This window comes from Leopardus geoffroyi, chromosome B4 (genome assembly GCF_018350155.1).
Source record: "Leopardus geoffroyi isolate Oge1 chromosome B4, O.geoffroyi_Oge1_pat1.0, whole genome shotgun sequence".
NCBI lineage: Eukaryota > Metazoa > Chordata > Mammalia > Carnivora > Felidae > Leopardus > Leopardus geoffroyi.
In genome coordinates, this window is record NC_059341.1 from 132,582,954 (window position 1) to 132,606,078 (window position 23,125).

General features: G+C 55.5%; 2 protein-coding genes across 16 annotated transcripts in view; both read right to left on the reverse strand.

The window, feature by feature from the left end:
• TMEM184B (transmembrane protein 184B) overlaps positions 1-1,693 on the reverse strand; it is a 49,887-nt gene extending 48,194 nt beyond the window's left edge. The window contains exon 1 of one of the 2 annotated variants that reach the window (XM_045466070.1): positions 1,518-1,693. The gene's annotated coding sequence lies outside the window, so the exon portion shown is untranslated. The remainder of the gene's footprint in view (positions 1-1,517) is intronic. The other variant, XM_045466069.1, reaches the window with a different exon arrangement.
• A 12,099-nt stretch (positions 1,694-13,792) lies between these two features.
• Positions 13,793-23,125, reverse strand: part of LOC123592180 (casein kinase I) — a 35,260-nt gene continuing 25,927 nt past the window's right edge. For 3 of the 14 annotated variants that reach the window (XM_045467200.1, XM_045467198.1, XM_045467199.1), the window contains exons 6-11: positions 22,944-23,114; positions 21,296-21,444; positions 17,079-17,271; positions 16,837-16,976; positions 16,027-16,092; positions 13,793-15,042 (exon numbers count right to left, since the gene is read on the reverse strand). In XM_045467200.1, coding sequence (XP_045323156.1) covers positions 16,060-16,092; positions 16,837-16,976; positions 17,079-17,271; positions 21,296-21,444; positions 22,944-23,114 — 686 coding nt within the window. In that variant the 3' untranslated portion in view covers positions 13,793-15,042; positions 16,027-16,059. Of the gene's footprint in view, positions 15,336-16,026; positions 16,093-16,836; positions 16,977-17,078; positions 17,272-18,076; positions 18,138-18,825; positions 21,445-22,943; positions 23,115-23,125 lie in introns of those variants that run through there. The other 11 variants (XM_045467192.1, XM_045467191.1, XM_045467193.1 and 8 more) reach the window with 8 other exon arrangements.

A 23,125-nucleotide genomic window follows, 5' to 3' on the forward strand; every position in this document is an offset into this window, starting at 1 on the left:
TTCAATCAGCTACCAGGCAGCCAATTCTGGCAGCAAGAGAGGTCCTGGCTCAAGGACAACTCCACACAGGTCTGCCATGCACCACAGACAAGTGAGTCATGTGCTGTCCCTGGGTCTCAGTTTCCTCAAGTGCACACAGGGATGACGGCGGCTCTGTGCTCACACAGCCACTGAGAAAATTAACTGGGAAAACGTATGTGGTAAACACCAAAGCATCAGACGCATGCTCGTCATCCTTCAAGCTTCAGCTCAGCCGTCCGCATGTGCTGGGTCTTTGCTGCTGGCCATGTTCCCCCTCTTCCAGCAGTGAACCCACACTGCACTCCCTCTATTGCTTTATATTTTTCACTTCATTGTGATTACTCGTTTCTAAGTTTGATTCCCTCCACCAACCTGAGAGCTCCCGGAAGCCCAGGGCATCAATAGTTTGGGTCCAAGGGCTGACCAGATGGGCACACGGCTTGGGCTGCTGGGACCCTCCCACCCCATGGTTCCCGTGAAGGAAGTCACACCTCTGAGACCTGCATCTCCTCTGCAGGTGCAAGTGAACTTGTTTGCCTGGCTGGCTCCGCAGCGCACAGGCCTCCAGGGCACAGATTGCTGCTTCTTTCCTTACACGAAACAGCCGGCAGTCAGATAAATAATACATGGGCTTCACCTCACACACGGGTATCAGGCGTGCAAACGCCTGCTTTGCGCCATGGTGCCCTGGGCGTGCGGGCACACCCATGCATACGTCTATATGCTATCTGGCCTGGCACAACCCCAGGGAGAACGTGAATTGGGAACAGATACCCATGCCCCTCCCTCAACCCTCTTGCCTTGCCATGGCCTGGAGTCAATTAGCACTAGACCTGAGCAGTGTGCCCAGAGAGGAAATGTACAACCCATGGGATGGATACATACACCCTAAAGCAGCCTCTAGGGTCCCTTTCCAAACAAATATCCTTTGAGCCCTAGGTTAGCCTCGGTGCCCCTCCAAGCAGCTGGCTCCTATGCAAGGCGTGTACACCCTCCATGCAAGCATCCCCGAAGGCCTGGCCAGGCCAACCATACTCCCAGATCACAGCCACCCTCACAGGGCACGGATGCCTCCCCCGCTCGGTGGTGCCAGGCGCCAGCACACCCACCGGGCACACACAAACCCCACTTGCAAAGGGCCTGTCCATCGGCCTTCCCTCTCCCCCCGCCACCCCCACAGGCAGGTCCGATTACACTCCAGGCGAGGGCCTGCCACGTTGGCGAGGAAGGGGCCAAGGCACACCCACGGGCAGCCCGGCGACCCTGCAGGGAGGGGAGGGGGCGCAGGGCGGGACGGGCTGGGCGGCGGACGCCCCCTCCCTCGTCGGCCGGGCCGGCCACCTTCGTGCCTTCCCCGCCCCCCCCGGGACCTGCGACCAACGCGACCCGTGGGGCGCTCCCCGCGCGGGCCTCTCCAAGACCGAGCAGCCCCCGCCCCCGGGAGTCCGCAGCCACCCCCCTCGGGGCCTCGGCGCGAGGCCGGCCAGGCTGGGTACCTCAGGAGCCCATGGCTGCGGTGGCGGTGGCGTGTGCGGACGGCGCGCGGCAGCCGGACTCTCCTGGCGGGACGGGCGGGCGGCGCCGCAGCCCCGGTGTCTCGCCGCCGCCGGCGGGTCCCGGGCCCAGCGGAGTGCCGCCGCGGCGCGCCTGCGCGCTGAGCACGCCTCCGGGGAGGGCGGGGCGGCGAACTCGCCGCTGAGATCACCCGCCCGGCCTTAAAGGGGCCGCGCCCGGAATCCCCAGCTCTCCGCGGGGTGGTGCGGCAGACCTAGGTTCTCCTGGCGCTCTCAAACAAACCCTCAAGAGTCGTCTCCCCCACCTCAATTCGACCCCCCAACCCTGCCCACCACAGAGCTTCTTAGGGTGCACAGACAGAGTCGTGGGCTCCGAGGTCTGTCCCCGACCCTCGCAGGCTGTCTGGCGCTTCACTTGTCTTAACCCTAATTACCTCCATTTGGGCCTGTTTTGAAGATGGAACAATATATAATGGCTATTTGTCGAGTGAGGATGCTTGTGGAAATGCGGAATTAACGTGTACTGAAGTCCTATATGCAATCACGCGAGATGAAATTGCAGAGCAGAGAACGAGACTTTTTCTTCCCGTGCCAATTCACAGAGGCGCTTCATTCTTGCCCCGCCTGTCTCTAGGCAGCCTAACCAGCAAAATTTTTCAGAGGTCATTCAAGCCGCCTATCCCATTGCTGTTTGCCGGGTCTACACCTTACCCACTTAACTGAAAAAAAATCCAATCGAGTTCTGGCGTTGGTGTGCTCAGATCCCCAAATGTATTTATATCCCCTGCCCAGACTCCTCTCCTGAGCTGTCTACTCAACACTTCCATGCTTGATGGGGCGCCTGGGTGGCTCAGTTTCACCAACCCCCACCCCCGCAGGCTTTCCCCTGGCAGTGAGGAGACTGCTTGGGATTCTCTCTCTCCTCCCCCGCCCCACTCTCTCCCTCCCCCCATTCTGTTCCTCCCCTACTCACACTGCCTCTCTCTCTCTCTCAAAATAAGTAAATAAATAAGTAAACAAAAAAACTCATACTTGAGGTCCAGTAGACATCTCAAAGCGTGCCTTCCAAACACATACAAACCCACACCCTCGCAGCCTCTGTTGGCAACTCTGTCTTTCCAGCGCTCAGGGCAGAACTCCTGGAGTCATCCCCGAATCCCTCCTTCCACTCCGTTACCCACTGGAGCGGGAAATCCTCTTGGCTCTACCTGCAAAATATATCTAGACTCTAATCTCTTCCACCCCATCTCCACTGCTAACACCCTCATCCAGTTTCTGCCAAGGATCACAGCAATATTCTTGTGATAGACTGAATGTGTCTCCCGCAAATTCAAATGCTGAAATCCTAACTCCCAGTATGATGGTATTGGAGGTGGGGACTTTGGGAAGTCATTAGGTCACGAGGGTAGAGCCCTAATGAGTCGGATTAGTGCCCTTATAAAAAGGATCCCAGGGAGTCCTCTAGCCTTCCTGCCATGTGAGAATAGAAAGGTTGGCAATCTTTCTATTGCCACAGAAGAGGATTCTCATCAGAACCCAATCGTGCTGGCAGGCACCCTGATCTCAGACTTACAGCCTCCAGAACTATGAGAAATAAATTTCTGTTGTTGATAAGCCACCCAGTCTATGGTAATTTGTTACAGCAGCCCAAACTGACCAAGATTATCACAATGTTCTCCTAACCTGTTGTCTGATTCCAACCTCATCCCTGTCTCTATCAGTATAGGAGCAAGATGGATTCTTTTGTTTTATTATTTTTTTTTAAGATTTTATTTTTAGGGATGCTTGGGTGGCTCAGTCATTTCAGCGTCCGACTCTTGATTTTGGCTCAGGTCATGATCTCATGGGTCATGGGATCAGGCCCCAAATGGGGCTCTGTGCTGACAGAGCAGAACCTGCTTGGGATTCTCTCTCTTCCTCTCTCTGCCCTTCCCCCACACACGTGGTCTTGCACACACACTCTGTCTCTCAAAATAAATAAATAAGCTCAAAAAGTCACACTTTTCACTGACTGAGCCAGCCAGGCACCCCTAGAGGGACTCTTTTAAAACCTAAGTCAGAACATGGGAGTTCTTGGCTCAAAAAACCCCCATTGTTCCCCCATTTTACTCTGAGTAAAAGAAAAGCCCTTACAAATCCTCACAAAGCCTTGCTTGATTTGACATTCTATCCACCGAGGTTTGTCCGACCTCATTGCCACCTCTTCTTTCTCTCCACACTGACCACTTTCTGTTCCTAGGACAAGCCAAGCACACTCTGCCTCAAATCCTTTGCACTGGCTGTTCCAGTTGCTAGGATCACCGTTCCCTCAGATATCCAAATGGTCCCTCCCTCATCTTCTTCAAGGATTTGTTCAAATGTTCCTCACTCACTGAGGCCTTCCCTGACCCCACCAATAAAATTGCCAAGTCCCTCACATGCACTCCTGATTTCCCTCTTACTATGCTCTATTTTTCCCCTTATCACTTAATTTCAATCTTAATAGATAGTTTGCCTGTTTTTCTGTCTTCTGTCAGTAGCACAAAAGCCCCATGAGGACAAAGATGTACATTCTTTTTGTTTCCTGATCTAATCCCAGTGCTTCGTACTGGGGTTGGCATAGAGAACACGCTCAAAAGGTATCTGTAGCACTAATGAATACCTTCTAGAAAGAGTCCTATAAAAAAATTCTTTCCCAGCCTCAGGTAAGAAGTTCCTCGCGGCTATCCCAACACACAGAACAAGCCTTATTGGTTGCGTTATAATCATCTGTGTATGACTTTCCAGCTCTCCAGGGCAAAGTTCTGGTCCCGGTTTCACTATTTCTTATGCTTAGCGTAGAAACCTTACAAAGCAGACACATTCCGACATCCGCCAACCCCCTCAGAGTGTTTGGGCCAAACCGCCCCCAAATTCAGGTTCTTAGCCCCTGCTCGTCAAGGGTACTTACTTAACTTTTGGGTCTCAACTTACGGAGGCCCTAGGCTGGTGGGGTCATTGACAAGTCGTGGGTATTTTTAGGCTTGAAGACAGAAAGTCACCTGGCCCGGGTGACACGGCAGGTTCGCAGGAGGAAGTGGGAACCCTGGTTGTTTGCTCTCTGCTTTTCCTCCTTCTCTCTCCCAGGCTTTCCAAAATGAAGATCAGTGTTCACCCCCTCTGCCTCCTCCCCAGTCCATGCAATTGCCCATCCACGGAGGCTCAAAGATGCTGCTCATGTCGGTCCCTTCTCCCCTCCACGCATGGGGTCACTGCCCTGGTTCCGGTCCCTTTATCTCTGGACAATTATAACAGTTCCCCGCCCACCAGTCATCTTTATACCTGCCCAGTGGGTACTGAAGGCAGAATGCCTTTTTCCACCTCCAGCAAACAGCTACTCTTCCCTCAAAGACCGTACCAGAGGTCATCTTTTGGTTTCTTCTCGATCCCCCCCCCCCCTTTGCCCCCTTGTCCGAATTCGCTTCTCCACAACAGAAAGTTTGGAAACAACCTGAAAGTCATCAAAGAATTGTGAAGTAAATTCCGGCCTATCCATACAATGGCATATTGTGTAGGTATTAAAATAGCCTCTTTACACATTTCTAATAACGTGGGGAAATGATTAGGAATCATAATGAGTAAAAAGGAAGTAATACATTTGCATGACAACCTGGTCTGAACTCTGTAAAAAAAAAAAAAAAAAAAAAAGATTAGAAGAAAGATTGGAAGGAAATATGACAAAATGTCAACAGTGGGTCCTTTTATTAAATATTTATTTTTGAGAGAGAGAACGTGAGGCGGGGAGGTGCAGAGAGAGCGGGGTGGGGGTGGGGGGAGACAGATGATCTGAAATCTGAAGCAGGCTCTATGCTGACAGCAGAGAGCTGGATGCAGGGCAACAGTGGGTCCTTCTAAGTGGCAGGGTTATAAATATTGGTTTGGTTACCTTACCTTCCCCCTCCCCAGCCACCTAGTTTCCCTGTATTTTCCAAAATTTGTTGGCAAAAGCACGTAATATTTCCGAAATAAGAACAAAGGTTATTTACATAAATGATATACTGTTTCCTTCTGTTTTCTTCTCACTGTGCATCTGAGAACCTCTCAATAGTAGGGACCTGGTTGGATTATCTCCACATCCAAAACCCACTCCTAGCATTTGGCAGGGGAGTACAGATTCGGGAAGAGCGAAGGCCTCAGCAGTGCAAGCTGATGAGCAGCCCAGAGCCCAGAGCACTCAGGTTACCTGCAGCCTCTGTGTCTCCAACTTGTCCCCAAGGATGCTGTGGGGGACCTGGCCTGGTGCCCTGGAAAGGCAGCATGGTGTGGCAGGCAAAGCACCTTAGGCATGTGGCTTTGCCTCTTGGAGCCTCAGTTTCCCCATCAGTAAGTAGGTGGAATGTAAGAACAGCCCATCTGGCAGAATTGTCCTGATAAATAGATGTGAAAATGTCAGCCCAGTACTGTGCACACCGCTGATGGTCGCGCTGCCGTCCACACTGAAGACCCAGCTAACTTTTTACCTGAATTAGACCGTTTTGTTTGCCAAGAGATTGAAACCCAGTTCAAGTTACACAAAGAAAGTGAATTTATGGGCTCAATTAGGAAGTGCAAGGCAGAGCCGGACCGGAGGCTTCCCGCAGGGTCATTGGGACACTATTTCTCTGTCGCGTGTGCGTCTCTGTGTGTGTGTGTTCGCGCGCACGCGCTGACCTCGTTCTCGGGCATTCTTACCCCCCACAGCGACGATGGCTGAGGACCTCTTTCTCAAGAAGTCTCAAAAAGTTTTGTCCCAGGACTGCCTCTGATTGGCCCATCTTGAGTCATGTTCCATTCTCTGAGCCAATGATTGTAGCCAGGAGATGCAGTGCTCCAATTGGCCAGGCCTAGATCATGGCCCTCCCCCAGAGCCAGGGGGTGGAGTCAGCCGCTAAGGAACCCAAAGTACTGAGAGGGAAGGAAGGGTCTGTTAAGGAAAAGGGGATGTCTGGGGAGGAAAACCCTCAGATGTTCAGCAGCTCAGAACGTTTAAGTGGCTCTCCCAGGGTCACCCAGAAAGGACAAGGGCGGACGTGTGACTTCAACAGCAGACACCGAAGGCACTAGGACAGAGCCATCAGGAGGGAACTAGGACAGAGCCATCGGGAGGGGGTGGCTCTTTCTGAGGCCTTTGGTCTGTGCAGTGGCCAAACTACTGGGTTCAAATCCCAGCTCCACCGCGGATAGGTTGCGAGACTTTGAGCAAATCACTTAGCTTCTCTGAGCCTCAGTTTCTTCCTCTGTAAAATGGGTCTACTAACCGTACCATCCATCCCTGCAGGGCTGATGTGAGGATTAAATGAGACAACACAAGTCAGGCTGTTGGCACAGGACCTGGCATGTTAAGGGCACTCAGTGTGTGCTGTTTTTAGTAGCTACAAATAGAAACAGTAAGAAGGCCCTTCCTGAAACTCCTGTCTGGAATTGAAAACAAAAACAGGCTCTACGGGGCTGATTCTGATCTGCCATCAGTGATTCTATTTCTAGCAGCGTCAGGGCCTCGAGGCTGCTGTTGTCATCACCGGGAACATGTTCCTGACTCCTATCTCCGCCCCGTTTCCTTCTGCCCCTCCTTTCGGGTCCTTGATAAAATATCAGTTCCCCTGGATATGTCATCAAGTGGAAAAAAGAAAATATCACAAAGGACAGTGAGTACTGGATGTCACATTTAATGCAAATACATACGGGCATATGTATTGGGGGGGCGTATGCGTGTGTGTGTGTGTGTGATTTAAAATGCACAGAAAATTTCTGGAAGTCAGGAGAATAGTGCTCCCATAAATGGAGGGCAAAAAAGGACCAGATCGTAATCATCTTTGCATTCCCAGCACCTGACACACGGGGGTGTGCTCTCCATCACCTTTATCACAACTACTATTTATTGAGCATCTACTCGGAGCCAGCAATGCACTAACCTCTTTGTCATCTCAACAAGCAGCAGTGACTGCCATAAGGAAACTGAGGCACAGAGAGGCCAAGGTCACACCAGAGCAGCCTGGCACACAGGATGTTTGTGACATGAACCCGGGACCCATGCCAGCCCAAAGGGGACTAGGAAAATCGGGCAGCAAGAGAAAATGCTTCCGACTTTGCACAGCCTCTCTTGTAGGGGTGGTGACATTCAGGGCATCAGTGGCCATCAGCCAGGCCGTTTCTCGGATGCCATCTGGGGTGTGTGTGTATAAATCAGGGATGTGGCTGGTGATGATTTACAGGTTGCTGCGAAAAGAGCCTGAGTGGAGACACATACGTGCACACACACACACACACACACACCCCTGTCCCTCCCATGTAGGTGAGGCCGAGTCCCACTTCTAATTTACCTAGCTGAAACGAACAAACAAGCAAATGAAAGCAGGCCAGAGAGAAGGATTTACTGCCAGTTTCCTTGGAGTTCCTAGGAACATGGGTCAGATTCTCTACAAAATCCCAGGCTGCGGCCAGCTACCCTGGAGGGCTGCCATTGGGAAAGAGAGGTTCACTGCAGGTGGGGAGCTAGGGAGGCAGGGTCCAGGGTTTCTTCAGAGAGGCTTTAATGAGAGGGAGGAGAGGAGAAAGCAAGAGGCTGGGCTGTGCCAGCCTCGGAGCTACAGTGACTGGGTACAACTTCAAAGGGGCCGCCCCTTCATCATGGGTGCTTTGAAGGTGCTGAGATGAAAAGCTGGGAGGTGTAATTACCTCGGGTGCTATTCTCCCCCGGGACCTGCAGGAGGCCAGGTTACAGTCCCCAGGGGTCCCCGGGGAGCCTCCTTGTGCCCCAGGGCTGGGCCCTCCACTCTGCTCACCCCGGGGAAGCTGGCTGGGCTGCTCCCCTGTCCCGACAGCCTCTCCTGTTGGGGCAGCACAGCCTGGGTGAAGCCAGGCCCCGAAGGGCAGCTTCCTGAACCTCAGGAGGCTGTGGGGGCTGCGGCCTCACGCCGTTGGGAGGGCACAGAAGCTGCTGGAGAGAGGCTGAAAGAAGAGGAGGCGGGGAGGGGCCGGAGGGAGAGGAGGAGGGGCGGGGACAGGTGTCACCACGGCAACATCGATCGTGCGCACCAGACCCCTTCTCCCCCACGGCAGGGTCACGGCCCCAGAGAAGTGTGGCGTGAGTAAGAGAGTCGTACAGGCTGGGGATCGGGCCGGGCGAGGCGGGAGCTCGGAAGGTGTTCATCCCTCGGACTGACTGGCGCGTTTCTGCGGGCGCTTGTGTGGTGAGCTCTGGGAGGGAGGATGTGACGCAGGGCTCGGCGTTCTTAGCTCCAACCCTGCCCACATCTGTTTCTCAACTAGGGCATGGCTGGGGGAGCGGCAGAGGGCGAGAGGATCTTGGAGTAGAAGGCTCTTCCCTTCGCTAAAGCCCTGCCGGAGTCGCCCCCCCCCCCCCCGGAGCTGGCCACAGGGGTCCGCCGGGTCCACTCCCCGTGGGAGGCCCTGGGTTGTAGGTAGGAATGCAGACGGGAGGCCACCGTCTAGGAGGGAGCAGCGCAGTGACACCAGGGGCTTGTGCTTTTTGCGAGTGACCAGCCACACAGGGGAAGTGACCGAACCGAGTCCGGTGGAGGCCCTGCCCCTCCTTTTGTCCCAGACCAGGTTCTCCCTCTGTCCCCTCCTCTCCCCGCTCCTCTAAACCTTCTGCAGCCCGTCACCGCCTCCCCCCCGCCCAAGGGTTCTTCGGCCTCCAAACAGGTGCACAAGTCTCTGACCCTCAAAACCCACCCGAGGAGGTGCCGGGCCCAGGCCTTCCTCCTCCCGTGGGGGCTCCTGCGCGCGCACTGCCTCCTCCCACCTCCTGGAGTCAGAAGATCACCTGTTGATGGAATCCGGAAGGGTGGCGTCCTGTGTCTGTACGGGAGTGGGGGACACTGAATGGGAAGGGGCTGGAGGGAGCCCGCTGCAGTATTGACAGTCGCCTACAATTCATCAGGTGGTGATTTCACAGGTGTGTAGAGACAGGGGAAGAACAATGGAGCTGTAAACTTAAGATACGTGCATTTTTTTTCTAAATTATATTCCTTTTTTAAGGAACTCAAAATGGTCAGCCAGAAGTTCTCTTTTTCGGCAGCCTCACCCATTCAACTGCTCTTTCGCGGCTGGCTGCTGGCCACGCCCTCCTTTCTGATGCCCCGCCCCCAGCTCTGCTTCCCCCACCACCTCGCTGGCCGCCTCCCCGCCCCGGGTTTGGAACTCTCCTCCACCTGCTTTCAAGCTTTTCTGTCGGTGTTCCTGCTGTGCTCTCAGGCGTCCAAGCAGGCAACCTCACAGCCTCCTGACTCCTCTGTCTCTCTCAGCGAGCTAAAAACAGACCGTGTTCTGAAACGGTTCAGTCATCCTTGCCTTCTGGATGCCTCCTGCCTGGGTTGTTGGCATGGCTCCCTAACCCTTCTCCCTGTCTACTGGTGCCAGATTCACATCCCTCAAGTTCACCTCCATGGGGATCCTCTCCCCTAATCAGGCGTGTCTCACATTGTAGGTGCTGGCAGATAAAGTCAGGCAGGAGAGTAGGCACTGAATTGGTCGGGCCTGTGGGGAATTACAGCTTCTGTATGGCATGATCGTTCCCATTTTACAGATAAGAAAACCAAGACTCAAGAATAATGAGTTGCTTGCAAGTAAGAACAGCTTTCTGCTCCCCAAGTTTTTACAGAATCACCTCTGTGTCCTCCAGCATCAGCTGCTGTGGAGTGGATCTTTGGATCTTCTCCTTCCTCTCTGTGCTTGGAATTTTTTTTTTTTTAATTTTTTAACATTTATTTATTTTTGAGAGACTGAGAGGCAGAGCATGAGTGGGGGAGGGGCAGAGAACGAGGGGGAGAGAGAGAGAGAGAGAGAGGGAGAGAGAAACCCAAGCAAGCTCTACACTGTCAGTGCAGAGCTCAACTCGGGACCCGATCCCATGAAAGGTGAGATCACGACCGGAGCTAAAACAAGAGTTGGAGGCTTAACCGACTGAGCCACCCAGGCGCCCCTCCCTGTGCTTGGAATTGGAATATCAAGCTAGTTCATACCTCTGGGCCTTTGCACATGCTATTTCTTCGGCTAGGAATGACTTGCCCTCAACAAACTGTTACATTTCAAGGCTTAGGTCAAGTACCTTTGAAACACCTTCCTTGAGGACACCAGACACATTCCCCTCCCTCCTTTGTCTCTTGTTCACACTGAACATCTCACGCCGGATTCTGGATTGGGATGAACCATTTGCTAGGTCTGTCTGAGTCTTTCCCCTAAGCTGTGAGCCCCTGGAAGCCAAGGTCACACCTCACGTTTGAGATGTATAGCTACCATTACTGAGCACATATAAAGTGCCTGGCTGTAGTGAAGGCTAAAGGCATGGGCTACGGAGCCAGGCAGGTTTCTCTGAGCCTCAATGTTCTCATCTACAAAACGGGCATCCTTACCCACCAACCTCATAGGATCGTTAGGAGCAAAGGGTTGGGAACATGGCGTGGCATGGAGAACCCGTATGTTGTTCTGTCATCTCACCTCATCCTATCACCCTCTGAAGCAGGTATCATCACCCCCGTTTTACAGAAAAACCAGGACCCAGACAATGCCCAAGGTCACAGAGGGGCCAAGCTGGCCTTCGGGACTCCAGCCCTGTGCTCCCTACCCCTCACCCCAGCACTCTACTCTGCTTCAGCTCAGCACCTGGCTTCCCTGGCTCCCTCCCACACAAGCCCAGTCAATGTTTGTTTGTTGCATGAATGAAATTGATTCACCAAGTGGCATGTTTGCCCCCTCCAGTCTGGGCAAAATTTCCGGGTGATTATCTGGCGAACTTAATAAAAATAAACCGTGTGCATGGTTGACGCATCCTGGTCACCTCTGGTCTCAGTTAAATGTCAGTTCCTCAGAGACTGTCAGGCACCACCTGCTCCCTCTTACATTAGCTCACAGAATAAGAAACGGGAAGGATGAGCCAGAAACCAGCGAGGATCATGGGTAGGAACAGGGTGAGGGGACAGGAACAGGAGCGATTCTCACTTTTTATATAGCTTGACTTTCATCTATGTAACAACTCCAAAATAAAATGAAAACACGAGGGTGGGGGAAGAGCGCTAACTCATTGTTAAAATCAATACAGGGGTGCCTGGGTGGCTCAGTTGGCTGAGCATCCGACTTTGGCTCAGGTCATGATCTCGCGGTTTGTGGGTTCAAGCCCCGCGTTGGGCTCTGTGCTGACAGCTCAGAGCCTGGAGTCTGCTTTGGATTCCGTGTCTCCCCTCCCTCTCTCTCTCAAAAGTAGATAAACATCAAATTTTTTTTTTTTTCTATGGGAATGCAAGCTGGTGCAGCCGCTCTGGAAAACAGTATGGAGGTTCCTCAAAAAACTAAAAATAGAACTACCCTATGACCCAGCAATCACACTACTAGGCATTTATCCACGGGCTACAGGGGTGCTGTTTCGAAGGGACACATGCACCCCCATGTTTATAGCAGCACTATCGACAATAGCCAAAGTATGGAAAGAGCCCAAATGTCCATCGATGGATGAATGGATAAAGAAGATGTGGTATATATATATATACAATGGAGTATTACTCGGCAGTCAAGAGGAATGAAATCTTGCCATTTGCAACTACGTGGATGGAACTGGAGGGTATTATGCTAAGTGAAATTAGTCAGAGAAAGACAAATATCATATGACTTCACTCATAAGAGGACTTTAAGAGGCAAAACAGATGCACATAAGGGAAGGGAAACAAAAAATATATAAAAACAGGGAGGGGGACCAAACAGAAGAGACTCATAAATATGGAGAACAAACTGAGGGGTCCTGGAGGGGTTGTGGGAGGGGGGAGGGGCTACATGGGGAAGGGGCACTAAGGAATCCACTCCTGAAATCATTGTTGCACTAGATGCTAATTTGGATGCAAATTTTAAAAAATAAATTTTTTTTTTTTTCCTAAATCAATACAATAACCACAGAGAAAAGGATAATTTCAAGTTACTTCTGGGCACTGTGCTCTTACAATACATCCTTAGTGAAATGCATTCCAAGGACAATAAAATCCCCCCGAAAACTGTAAACACACCTCTTTACTCCACAGGTATATATTTAATAGTAATATTAAAATTGTAATTTTGAGGGGCGCCTGGGTGGCTCAGATGGTTAAGTGTTCGACTCTTGATTTCGGCTCTGGTCATGATCTCGCGGTTCATGGGTTCAAGTCCCATGTCGGGCTCTGTGCCGGCAGAGCGGACTGCTTAGATTCTCTCTCTCTCCCTCTCTCTCTCTCTCTGCCCACCCCCCATCTGCCTGCCGTGCACACTCTCACCCTCTCTCTAAATAAGTAAACCTAAAAGAATTTTCATTATAATTTTGAAACTCACGTATATTGTAGGATACAACAACACATTAGTGTTACTAAGCATTAGGATTTTTGCTGCAAAAGATATATTTTTTTTTTTAACTTTTTTTTTTTTTTTTTTTTGAGATTGTGAGCCAGGGAAGGGGCAGAGAGAGGGAGACATAGAATCCAAAGCAGGCTCTAGGCTCCGAGCTGTCAGCACAGAGCCCGATGTGGGGCTTGAACCCACGAACCGCAAGATCATGACCTGAGCCGAAGTCAGACGCTCAACCGACTGAGCCACCCAGGCGCCCCAGGATATAGATTTTTTATAAAAAAATATTAGCTCCTCAGATTTTCCCTCAGGGCCTGTAGTTGGGAACACCACACTTACTGTTTGAGGTCAGATATGCAGCCTGAAAGGTCCTGAGGGGAGCACACAGAGAGCTGGGGGGCCACGGACTCTCCCAGGCAGGCCTCCCACGGTCACTGGTGACCGTTGGCCCTGGAACCCGACCCCAGGATCCCCACTCCCAGGGCTCCCTGGTGGATGGTGGAGTTCAAATCCTGCTTCTGCTGCTGGAGAGCTGGCTGTGTGATCTTGGGCAAGGGATTTTACTTGTGCTCTGTTTTTCCATCTGAAGGCAGGGAGATTAATAGGACCTCACTCAGAATTCTAGTGTAGGTTAAGATCAGGTTGTGAAGAGAGCTTTCAACCTTCCTCTGCAGTTGTGGTCCTGGGCCAGAGGCATCATCTGGACCTTGTGAGGAGGCAGACACTCAGTCCCCACACACCAACCCTCTGGAGTCATAATCTGCACTTGAATGAGGCCCCGGCAGGCTGGTGTCTGCGGTTTTTCAGATTGATTTAAAAGATCCCCAGGGAGGCACCTATGACCGCCAGCCACACCCGCTCCCAGGTCTGCTGCCAAAGAGGGGGGGGAACCCCCCTCGCCCCGCCCCAGCAAGGAGGTGGACCGAGGGCTGCCCATGTCACTTTATCCTTTTCTACTTTATTACTTCAAATTAACAACCACAATAAAGCTCAAAAAAGTCCAATATTTACACAGGAAAAAAGTACAAAATTCCCCCCAAAGTTCTTCAGTATTTTTTTTTCAGTTTTTTAAATTACAAAGTAATAAAAAGCTTTGCTCTTTAATTAAAAAAAAAAAGAAAAAGAAAAAAGGGGAAAAAGAGGTAAATAAATTAGGAAATACACACATGGAGAAAACAAACAAAAAGAAAGTAAAAACAGGTGTTAACCAGGAGTGGATAAATCCAGCGCCCAGCCCTGACCCCAGGCTCCTCCTCAAGAGAGGCAGGACCCAGGGACGGTGGGACCCCAGTGGGTGTCAGGACCGGAGAATTCATTTATAACCCAGGAGCCAGATGCTTTCTGGAAGCAGTCTCCACGGATTCTGCCCTAAGACCAGGAAAGTGGGATGGGGCTGCCCCAGGCTGATGACAGTCTCAGGGGTCGGCGGTGGCGAGGACCCGCTGGCCTTCTTGAGGGACGTGGAGGTCGCTGTGTCCTTGTTAGGAGGAGAACAAAACGTTGGCCCGGCAGGTGGGGCGGGGCACCCGCTGTCCTGGGAGCTACAGACACAGACACACACGCACACAAGGAATCTCGGCCCCCACCACCTTGAGACCCATTCCTCAAAGTCTTCTTGGAGAGGCAAAGAAGGGACCCAAACGCTCAGGGGACGCTGGTAAAAGCCCAACGCAGAAACTCGGCCACGGTCATTGCAGGGCGGGAGGGGCTGTGCATGTCTCCTGGGGTCCTGAGGTTCAAGAGCACCCAGTGGGATCTGCCTCCGACCAGCCAAACCGTTCCCCCAGCTCCTCAGGCCATCTCTTGATGGCACCGGAGGACCGTCTGCATCTCCAACACAGAGATCTCCCCTCCCGGCTGGTGTCTGTGTTGGCTGGGGCGGGGCCTTGGCGTCTGGCACGTGGAGCCCAGTGTCTGGGGGAGCATTCGGGAGCCTGAAGGTTGTGGACAGTGGCAAATGCGGAGGGACAAGAATCCGCTGTGCTGAAGGTTTCCCATCTTCTTGCCGTTGGCAGGAAAAAAAAAAAAAAAAAAAAAAGAAAGAAAAGAAAAGAAAAAAAAAACCAAAGGAACAAAATCCATCGTCGGTTTTATGCTGAGTTTTTTTTTTCCTTTTTGTTCTTTTGAGTGGTTTTTTCCCCCATCTTTTTGTTGTTGTTGTTTTTTAAAAGAAAATACAGTGAAGACACTAGAAGGAGGAGAAAAGACAGGTCAGGCACATGTCTGCCTCTGGCCACCCATCCGCCAGACCACCTGCAGTTCCTACGCTCTTGCCCTGAGGCTTTGAACGGGACCCTCTTTGGGGCACACAGCCGGTGCTCCATTTTCACAGGAAGAACACAATCTCTCTCCCTCCTCTGTCCTCTTGCTGAGTGGCCACACATCTGCCCCACCCTGCCACGGAAGGACTGGTCCCTGGACCTGAGATCCGACGAAGGTAAGCCCTGTTTTAGGTCCCAGCTCGGTCTCTGGAACGAATTTCTGCAAAGCAAATCGTGCCCAGGGCGTCCTGGTGTCAGGCCAAGCTGGCGGAGCCCCCTGAAATGTACATACTCCGCGGGGAGCTGGGACCTTCCCCTCACCCCCAAAGAATCTCCACCTCCCCTTCCCCAAGCCAGGCCCCAGAGCAGAGGCCTGCTGTCCACCACCTGAAGACCACACATGGTCATAAACTCCCATCGAGGTTCACACTGGCCAGAGGGCTTGTGGAGGCCACCGAGCGCCTTCTATTCCAGCACGTAGACTCCTAAGTACTCCTAAGTCCCTATTCTAGTGCTTTGTGTGAAAGGAGTGTTTAAAAACAGCCCGAGGGCTGGGACAGGCAGGACTAAAGCCCCAGGGGAGGTCAGGGTTTGGGTCCGGAGACTCTCTCTGCTAGGAACTAACTTTCCGGACAACTTTAGGGCAAAGAGGCGGGCAGGGGAGGCAGGGTGGGCAGATGGATGACCGGCCTAATGGCAAAGAGTTTTCTGGCAGAAATTAGCTGGTGTGGGCCAGGCCTACTGAAAGCCTGAATCAAGTGGCTTCGAGGTTTTAAATTCTCTTGAGAGCTCTTGGTTTTAGGGGTCCCTGCCACTCCCCGCCATACCCCACAACATAGACTCGTCTCCTCCTGGGGCCAGGGGCGTTTCTAGACCTGGCTGGGCTGCATCCACGGCAGATATGGACTCACCTAAGCAAATACTGGTCGGATGGCGGTTCCTCCTCACTTCCCGAGATGGTCAAATGGCACGCTTGTCTTTGGGAGGAGAGGCACAGCGGGGGGAGGAGATCAGCTGCTAGTAATGGTAACCTGGCAAATCTCTTCCCATTGTGGAGTTCCACGCACCCCCGGCCCCGGCCCCGGCCCTGGCCACTGCCCCCGGAGCCAAGGGCAGGGCTGGTGTGATCTCAACAACCTTAGGATGTAGCTGCTTTGTAGCCAAGAGCATTGCCTAGAGAGGCAAGGCACCGGACTCCCAGCTCGTGGCGCACCGAGCCTCTCCCACGGCAGACAAAAGGACCAGAGCAGGTATCCTACCCCACTCTGCCAAGACACCTTCCCTGGGCCACCGCGGACTGCCCCTTCCTAGCCTTCCCAGTCCAAACATGGTCCTGAGTGAGGCCACCAGACGGGATCTGCCCATCTCTCACTCCTGTGCTGACCCTGACCTGAGGGAGGCTTCCTGATGGCAGGGACCACGAGCCCCTGCTCTGTGAGCTCCCCTGCTGCCCACCCAGGCCGGGCCCCAGTAGTGAAGGCAGGATCCCAGCTCCACCACCTGCTGGGGCGACCTACTTCTCTGAGCCTCAGTCTACTTCGGTCAGTGGGGCTAAGCTGACCTCGGAGTGATTAAAGGAAGCCAAGTCCCTGCTCAACAAAAGGGGCTGCTCCAAGGTTATCGGAGGGGGGAGAACAGAAGCCCGAGCCCAGACTCCCTCCAGGCCAAGGCCCTGTGGCACAGTGGTGAGGTGCAGGAGGACTGCAGAGAGGGCGGCTCACCTGTGAGGCTGAAATCCGGGAGACCTCTTGCCGCCCAGTGAGGTCGGAGGAGGAGACGTTGGCGGGCGCACCCCTGTGTAGCCTCATGCTCACCTTCCTCTCTCGGTCGACTCGTGAGATCGCTCTGGGAGAAGTATTGCCTAGAGGGTGAGGCGGGGGGGGGAAGCCACCCTCAGTGTCCGGGTCCCCGGGTGCCCCCGGCACCCCCCGGGTCCGGCCCACCACACAAGGTCCCCGCTCACCAGCTTGCTGGATGCGGGAGGCTGGGGTGGAAGCCACAGGCTCGGCAGCAGGGCGGAGCCGGTTGGCGGTGGCCCCCGTGGGCGGGCCAGGGGGCAGGGCCCGGGTGGCGGACCCCCGGAGCTGCCCCATCCTCTCCTCGCGCTCGTGTTCTCGCCGCTCCCGGTCCACGTCCTCGGGGTTCCGGGCTGCGCCCTGTGGGGAGGAGATGAGACTTGGTCAGCCCCTGTGAGCTCAGGGTGCTCTGAGATCCGGCACTCACGCAGGGCAGAGCACAGGGAAGGAGGCCAGGTGGGCACCTGGGGGAGACGCAGCTCAGAAACCCTCTGGTCCAACCTCCTCCCCACCAGACAGGAAGCCCGAGAAGCCTGGGAATGACCCGCGATCACACAGTACAGAGAAACGAAGCCACACGACCGCCCGGAAGGAGGAGGAAGCTGGGTCTGAGAAGCAGAGGGAGGTCACTCTGCCCTGGTCTCATGGGGCCGAAGCAGAGCCGAGAGGGCTAATGCCCCACAAAGACCAAGGGCACTCCTTGGCCCTCCCAACCTGGGCCCCTGCTGTGTTCAGAAGCCCTTGGCCCCTCCAGGTTTCCAAACAGAGCAGAGCAGGTGTTCAGAGACCCAGAGGAGTAACAGGCTAGCTAAAGGCAGGGCCAGCACTTGGACCAGGGCGCCAGCCGGGGGATCTTGTCAAAGGCTCTTCTTCCCCTGTCCCTGGACCAGGCAGTGACTTTTGGCAGGTGCTGTGGGGGAGGCCCAGGGACTCACACAGATGCTGCCGGCCCTGGGACAAGACAAGAGCTCAGGGGGAGCTCGAGAAAGAACGGGCTAGATGCCCCAACAGAAGAAATAGAGGCCCAACAGGCAGGCTGGGGCAGAAGGGGGGACATGAGCCCCCAGGGCCTGCCCTCCAGCTGCTGCCCCCGCCCAGTGCAGGAGGAAAGGAGAAAGGCCCAGAGAAAGGAGCCCGGCGTGGGAGCGGCACCCGGCCGCGTTACCTAGTTGGTCCTGGGGTCGTCCACAGGGAAGGGCAGGGGGCTGGCAGGAGGGGGGCCGCATCTGTGGAGAAGAGAGCTGCAGGCTGAGTGGGGGGGGGGGCCTGCTCACAGGCCACGGGGCGCAGGCTCCTGCGACCCTGTGTCTCTCCCAGGGAAATGGCCGAGAAGGCCCTGCTGTCCTTGGGAAATGACGGCTGGGGATGGCCGTGGCCTTGAAGCAACTCCAAGAGGTAGGGACTAGGGATCAGAATGATCCCTGAATCCTAGTGAGGCACTGAGGCCCATCTGCACCCCAGAGGACTTTGTAGGACATTTTAGGGAGGCGCATGCCCAGCCCGCCCGCCCACAGGCCTGTGCAGGCAGGCCTGGAACCACCAGGGTTCAACCTCCTGACTCCCAGTCTCCACCCCCTCTCCACTCCCGGGCTCCTGCCCACTCAGTGACAAGCTGGCTGAGAGCAACTCAGCCAGAACGAAAGCAAGCCTGTGAGAAGAGCCGCAGCACCGCTCAGGAAACCTCCTGAGGGCAGGCCAGGGATGTGTTCATCCCCTGCCTGGGGGAACTGAGGCTGATGAAGTCAAGTGGTCCCTTCAGAGGGGCACAGCCTTGGGGCGACCGACTGAGCAGAGGGCTGGAGACCCTGCCCTTTGTGACCCCAGCAGTCTCGGGTCAAGGCCAGGCCCGAAGCAGGAGGAGCTATTCTCCCCGTTTCCACCTAACCAGTGATGCCTCAAGAAATGCACACCGGGGAGGTTTCTTGGCTTTTATTTGCCCACAGAAAACACAAAAGGTCAACATCAAAGTCACACAAGCATCCAGCCCTGTCGTGTGGACCCCTGTCCTTGGCTATATGGAGTATCCTCCTGGCCTGCTGGTTGGACCTTGGAACACAGCGGCTCTGTGTGCTGAGAGCAATGTCCCAGGCTCCAGGTATCCAGGGACTCCAGGGCCCTGATGCTGAACGGGGCGGCCACTTCAGGGAGAGAAGCTCTCAGTCAAGGGTAAGATCCTTCCCGTGGCCCTCTGTGCCCAGCACGGTGTCCAGTCTGCAGGAAGGTGCTGGTAACGGCACCGGGGGGCCTGGCCTTGAGGTGAAGGCATGGAAGGTCCCCGTCACAGGTCTGCAGATGCTTCCGCCAAAGGGCAGGTGAAGACGGTCGAGCTCACCATGGTGACGGGGTCAAAGGCGCCCGCTGATCCAGCCCAGGCCAAGTCAGAGATCGGTGCAGAATAAGGCTGCTGGCACCTCTGCTCAGCTTCCGACTCGAGAGCTTGCCTCTAAAGGGACCCCAGGAAGGGCTCAGAGTGGCAGCAGTGAGCGGGGAGGGTGCTCTTGGCCTGGCTTGACGTGAGATGTTGCCAGCCAGATGGTCCCACGAGAGGTTCTGTGAGGAGCCATCTAGAGTAGAGCTTTCTGTGATGACGGAAAGGTTCACGTCTACCTTGCTGGATCTGGTAGCCACTAACCAGCCACTTGTGGCTCCTGAGGGCTTGAAATGCAGCAAACGCAACTGAGGGACTACATTTTCAGCTTTAGTTTTAATTAATTAAAAATCAGCCACACGGAGCCAGGGGCTACCATACTGCACGGCACAAGCCTAGACAATGTAAAACCCGTTCTTGGAGCTACACGGAGAGGAAGGGCCAAGCCCATCCCCGAACCAGACCCAGGAATGACTTTCCACAAAGATGAGTGAGCGCCCAGCGTCCAGATGCCTCGAGCAACGCCCTCCGGCGAGAAGAGCTGGCCCTCGGCCACACTCCCGGCTGCAAGGTCTGGGTTGTAAGGTGCCCCGCTGCCCATCTCCCACCCCTAGCCCTCGGGTCCCTTGGCCTGTGAGACCGCTGTTCTCTGCCCGACCTCTGTCGAACTCCTCGGGGAACGGTACCAGGCCACTGCCTGAGACCCAGAGAGAAGAGGGGCGTGAGACCCAGTGCCGACCCCAGCGTCCAAGAGAATAAGGCCTCGCGTCCTGAGCGTCTGGCAGAGCGAGCCGAGGGGATCCGCCACGAAAGGACAGGCACACCAGCATGGAGTGCAGTACAGGTGGGGGGCGTTTAATGAGTTCAGGTTCGATACAGAGGCCACCGTCAGGGTCTTGCTGAAGCCGCTCCCGGCGCCCGGGCCCACCAGGCCCTCCGGGGCGGTGAACATCATCCCTCCGTCAGGCTCTGTTCGTCAGGCAGCTGCTGATTCATCCCCAAGAAGCTCCCGGCAGGGCCTTCTCCACCACCCCCTCTCCACCGCACCCCACCACGCCAAGGGACACCTCCTCAGGCCTGGCCCCGATGGGCTCAGACACACCTGGTGACGTCAGAACTGGGGCCCTGGAGTCCAGACCACGGGCCAGTAGTTTTGGGGGGGCAGCTCCTCCACCTCCTCCACGGGCCTATCTGGAGGGCCCTGGGTGCCCAGGGGCGCCGGGCACCTGGAAGGGACAGAGAGCACAGCAGAGGCTCAGCCTCTTGTGCTTGCCCAGCCAAGCGGTAAATCTTGGAAAGGCCAGGCCTCAGAGGGTCCTTACCAGTAAGAGGGTGGGTACGTGGGCCCGGCACAGGGACAGGGGCGGGGGCAGGGCAGTGCAATAGCTTCGCTGTCACGGGGCTGAGCCTGGCTCGAGGAAGCCCCCTTTTCCAGAAGAGATGTGAAACAAGACACACAATTTCACAGATTCCGGAGCTCCGGGGCATGGCTGGCGCACGCTTCTCCCCACCCTACCCCCAAGACCCTTAAGAGAGGGAGACAGAGCAGCCGCCTAGCAACACCCAGGGTCCCATGACCAGGAAGAAAGAAACCACAATGAATGGGTCCAGGCTGGCCAGAGGGGCCACGGTGAAGGCAGCCGCCTGGGACGTGCAGAACAAGAGCAGGGTGGTGTAGGCGACAATGAGGACAGCGGGGGGGCCCGCCAGCGCCACCCACGCCCCACCGAGAGCACCCAGGAGGGACTCGAGGCCCAGCCAGGTCCTCTTGGGTCTGGTGGGCGGTGGAGCCCTGCCCGGGCCCTGCTGACCACAGCGGCACGTGCCGTCAGCACAGATGAGGCCGGAGCGGGGGGGCCGCGGGGACTTCAGGACCCCAGCGAGGTCGCTTGCGCTGTCCAGCTCATAGCTCCCGTTTCTCGGGAGCCCCGCCCGCCACTGGGTCACTTTGGCCTCGTGAGTCAGGGCCTTCCCCGTCCAGTCCCCCAAGCCCGCCTTGGCCTCCACGTGACTCACGAATTTGAGCATGTTCCAGTCGAAGACGTAGTCGTAGGAGAAGCCCTGCCTGTGGAAGAGGTTGCGGAAGAGCTGGCGCAGGTAGGAGTAGTCGGGCTTGTCGTCGAACCGCAGCGAGCGGCAGAAGTTGAGGTATGTTGAGAACTCGGCTGGCGGGGGTCACAAGGCACAGAAAAGGTGAGGCCCGGGCTCCCGGGCGGCCCAGCAGCCTGTGCCGTCCCACCCACCCACCGTCCCCACAAATACTTTCAACCTAAGGTGGGGGGTGGGGGTGGGGGGGGGGGAGGGGACACACAAGATGGCGCCAGAGCAGATCTCCGGGCGTCCAGGTGGCACTAAGACCCGTCCCTGCCCGCGGGCAGAGCCTCCGAAGACTCGATGAGAGCCGAGGAGGTGTGTGTTAGGTAGGGGCGAGCGTCCCCCCGCGGTGAGCAGGCCCCACAGGGCCTTAGGTCACCGCTCTACCTGCTTCTGCCGACCATTCTGGGAGCCTTGCAGACAGCAGATCAAGAACTGTCAAGCCCAACGGACAGCCAAGAGCCCAATCGATGGGAACTCCCAAGGTGCGCTAAGCCACAGGGGGAAAACTTCCATCTCCTCCTGCCCACAGCAGGGGTGGGGAGAGCCCCTCGTGAGAGAACAGAAAACATAATGCACACTGGGCTCTGCCCCCGGTTCCTGGCACAGAATTCCTAAAACCCCGGGGAAGCCCTAAACGCTAAGAGCACTAGGAGAATCTTTTGTTCCGGATGAGGCGACTCTGGGCGGGCTCCCGGCGGCTCCTGGACGGATGGGAGCTGGTCACCAGGAAGACCAAGCCACGATTAGAAAGCTTAGAATTTTCACGCCCCATCTCCCCAAACACTTCTCTGGAAGGGAGGGGGCTGGAAATGGAGTCAGTGACTGTTTATGCCTACGTGAGGAAGCCTCCGTAAAAACCTCAACGGTGTGGGGTCTGGGCAGCTTCCAGTTGGACGCATCCACATACAGGAGGGTGACACACGTTGACTCCCTGGGGACAGAAGCCCCTGTGCTCGGGCCCCTCCCACACCTTGTCCTATGAACCCCTTCCTCTGACTGTTCGTCCACACCCTTCAGCACAGCCTTTAATAAAGTGGTAGACGAGGTAAGTTTCCCGGGCTCCTACGAGCCGCCCTAGCAAATTAATCCCAGCCGAAGAGCAGGGCGTGGGAACCTCAGACACACGGCGCAGGTGGCAACCTGGACTTGTCAGTGGCATCTGAGGTGGGAGGAGGAGGACAGCCCGTGGGATCAAGCCCTGAACCTCCAGGCGGACGGCGGCCGAACGGAGCTACACTAGAGGACACCCAGCTGGTGTCGCACAGAACTGCTCGAGGGGCGTTTGGGGAGAAGCGTCAGAAGGGACATGTTCTATGCGGGTAGCAAAGGAGGCTCCCGGGGTAAGGCCGAACTAGCTTTTCCTAACACGCAGCCCTTGCGAGAAGAGGCCGGAGAGGAGGCCCGAGCAGCGACAGAGCGCATGCGATTAACGGTTCTGGCGCGGGGGGGGGGGGGGGGGGGGGGGGGGGGCGGCAGCGGTCCGGTGTGGGCTGCGTGGCCTTGTCTTCCCCTCCAAGAGGCCTTCGGGGGTCCCCAGGCTGGCCGCCTCCCCACCTGGGCTACTCACAGGGGTAGCCTTTGCAGAGGACCTCGATGGGCGTCGACATCTTCTTCTCGCTGATGCGCTCGTACTTCTGGCGCTTGGTGGCCGCTTTGAGGCCCTGCCAGGGCAGGGAGCCCAGGTTGAAGTACATGAGCACGTAGCCCAGACTCTCCAGGTCGTCTCGACGGCTTTGCTCTGCATGGAAT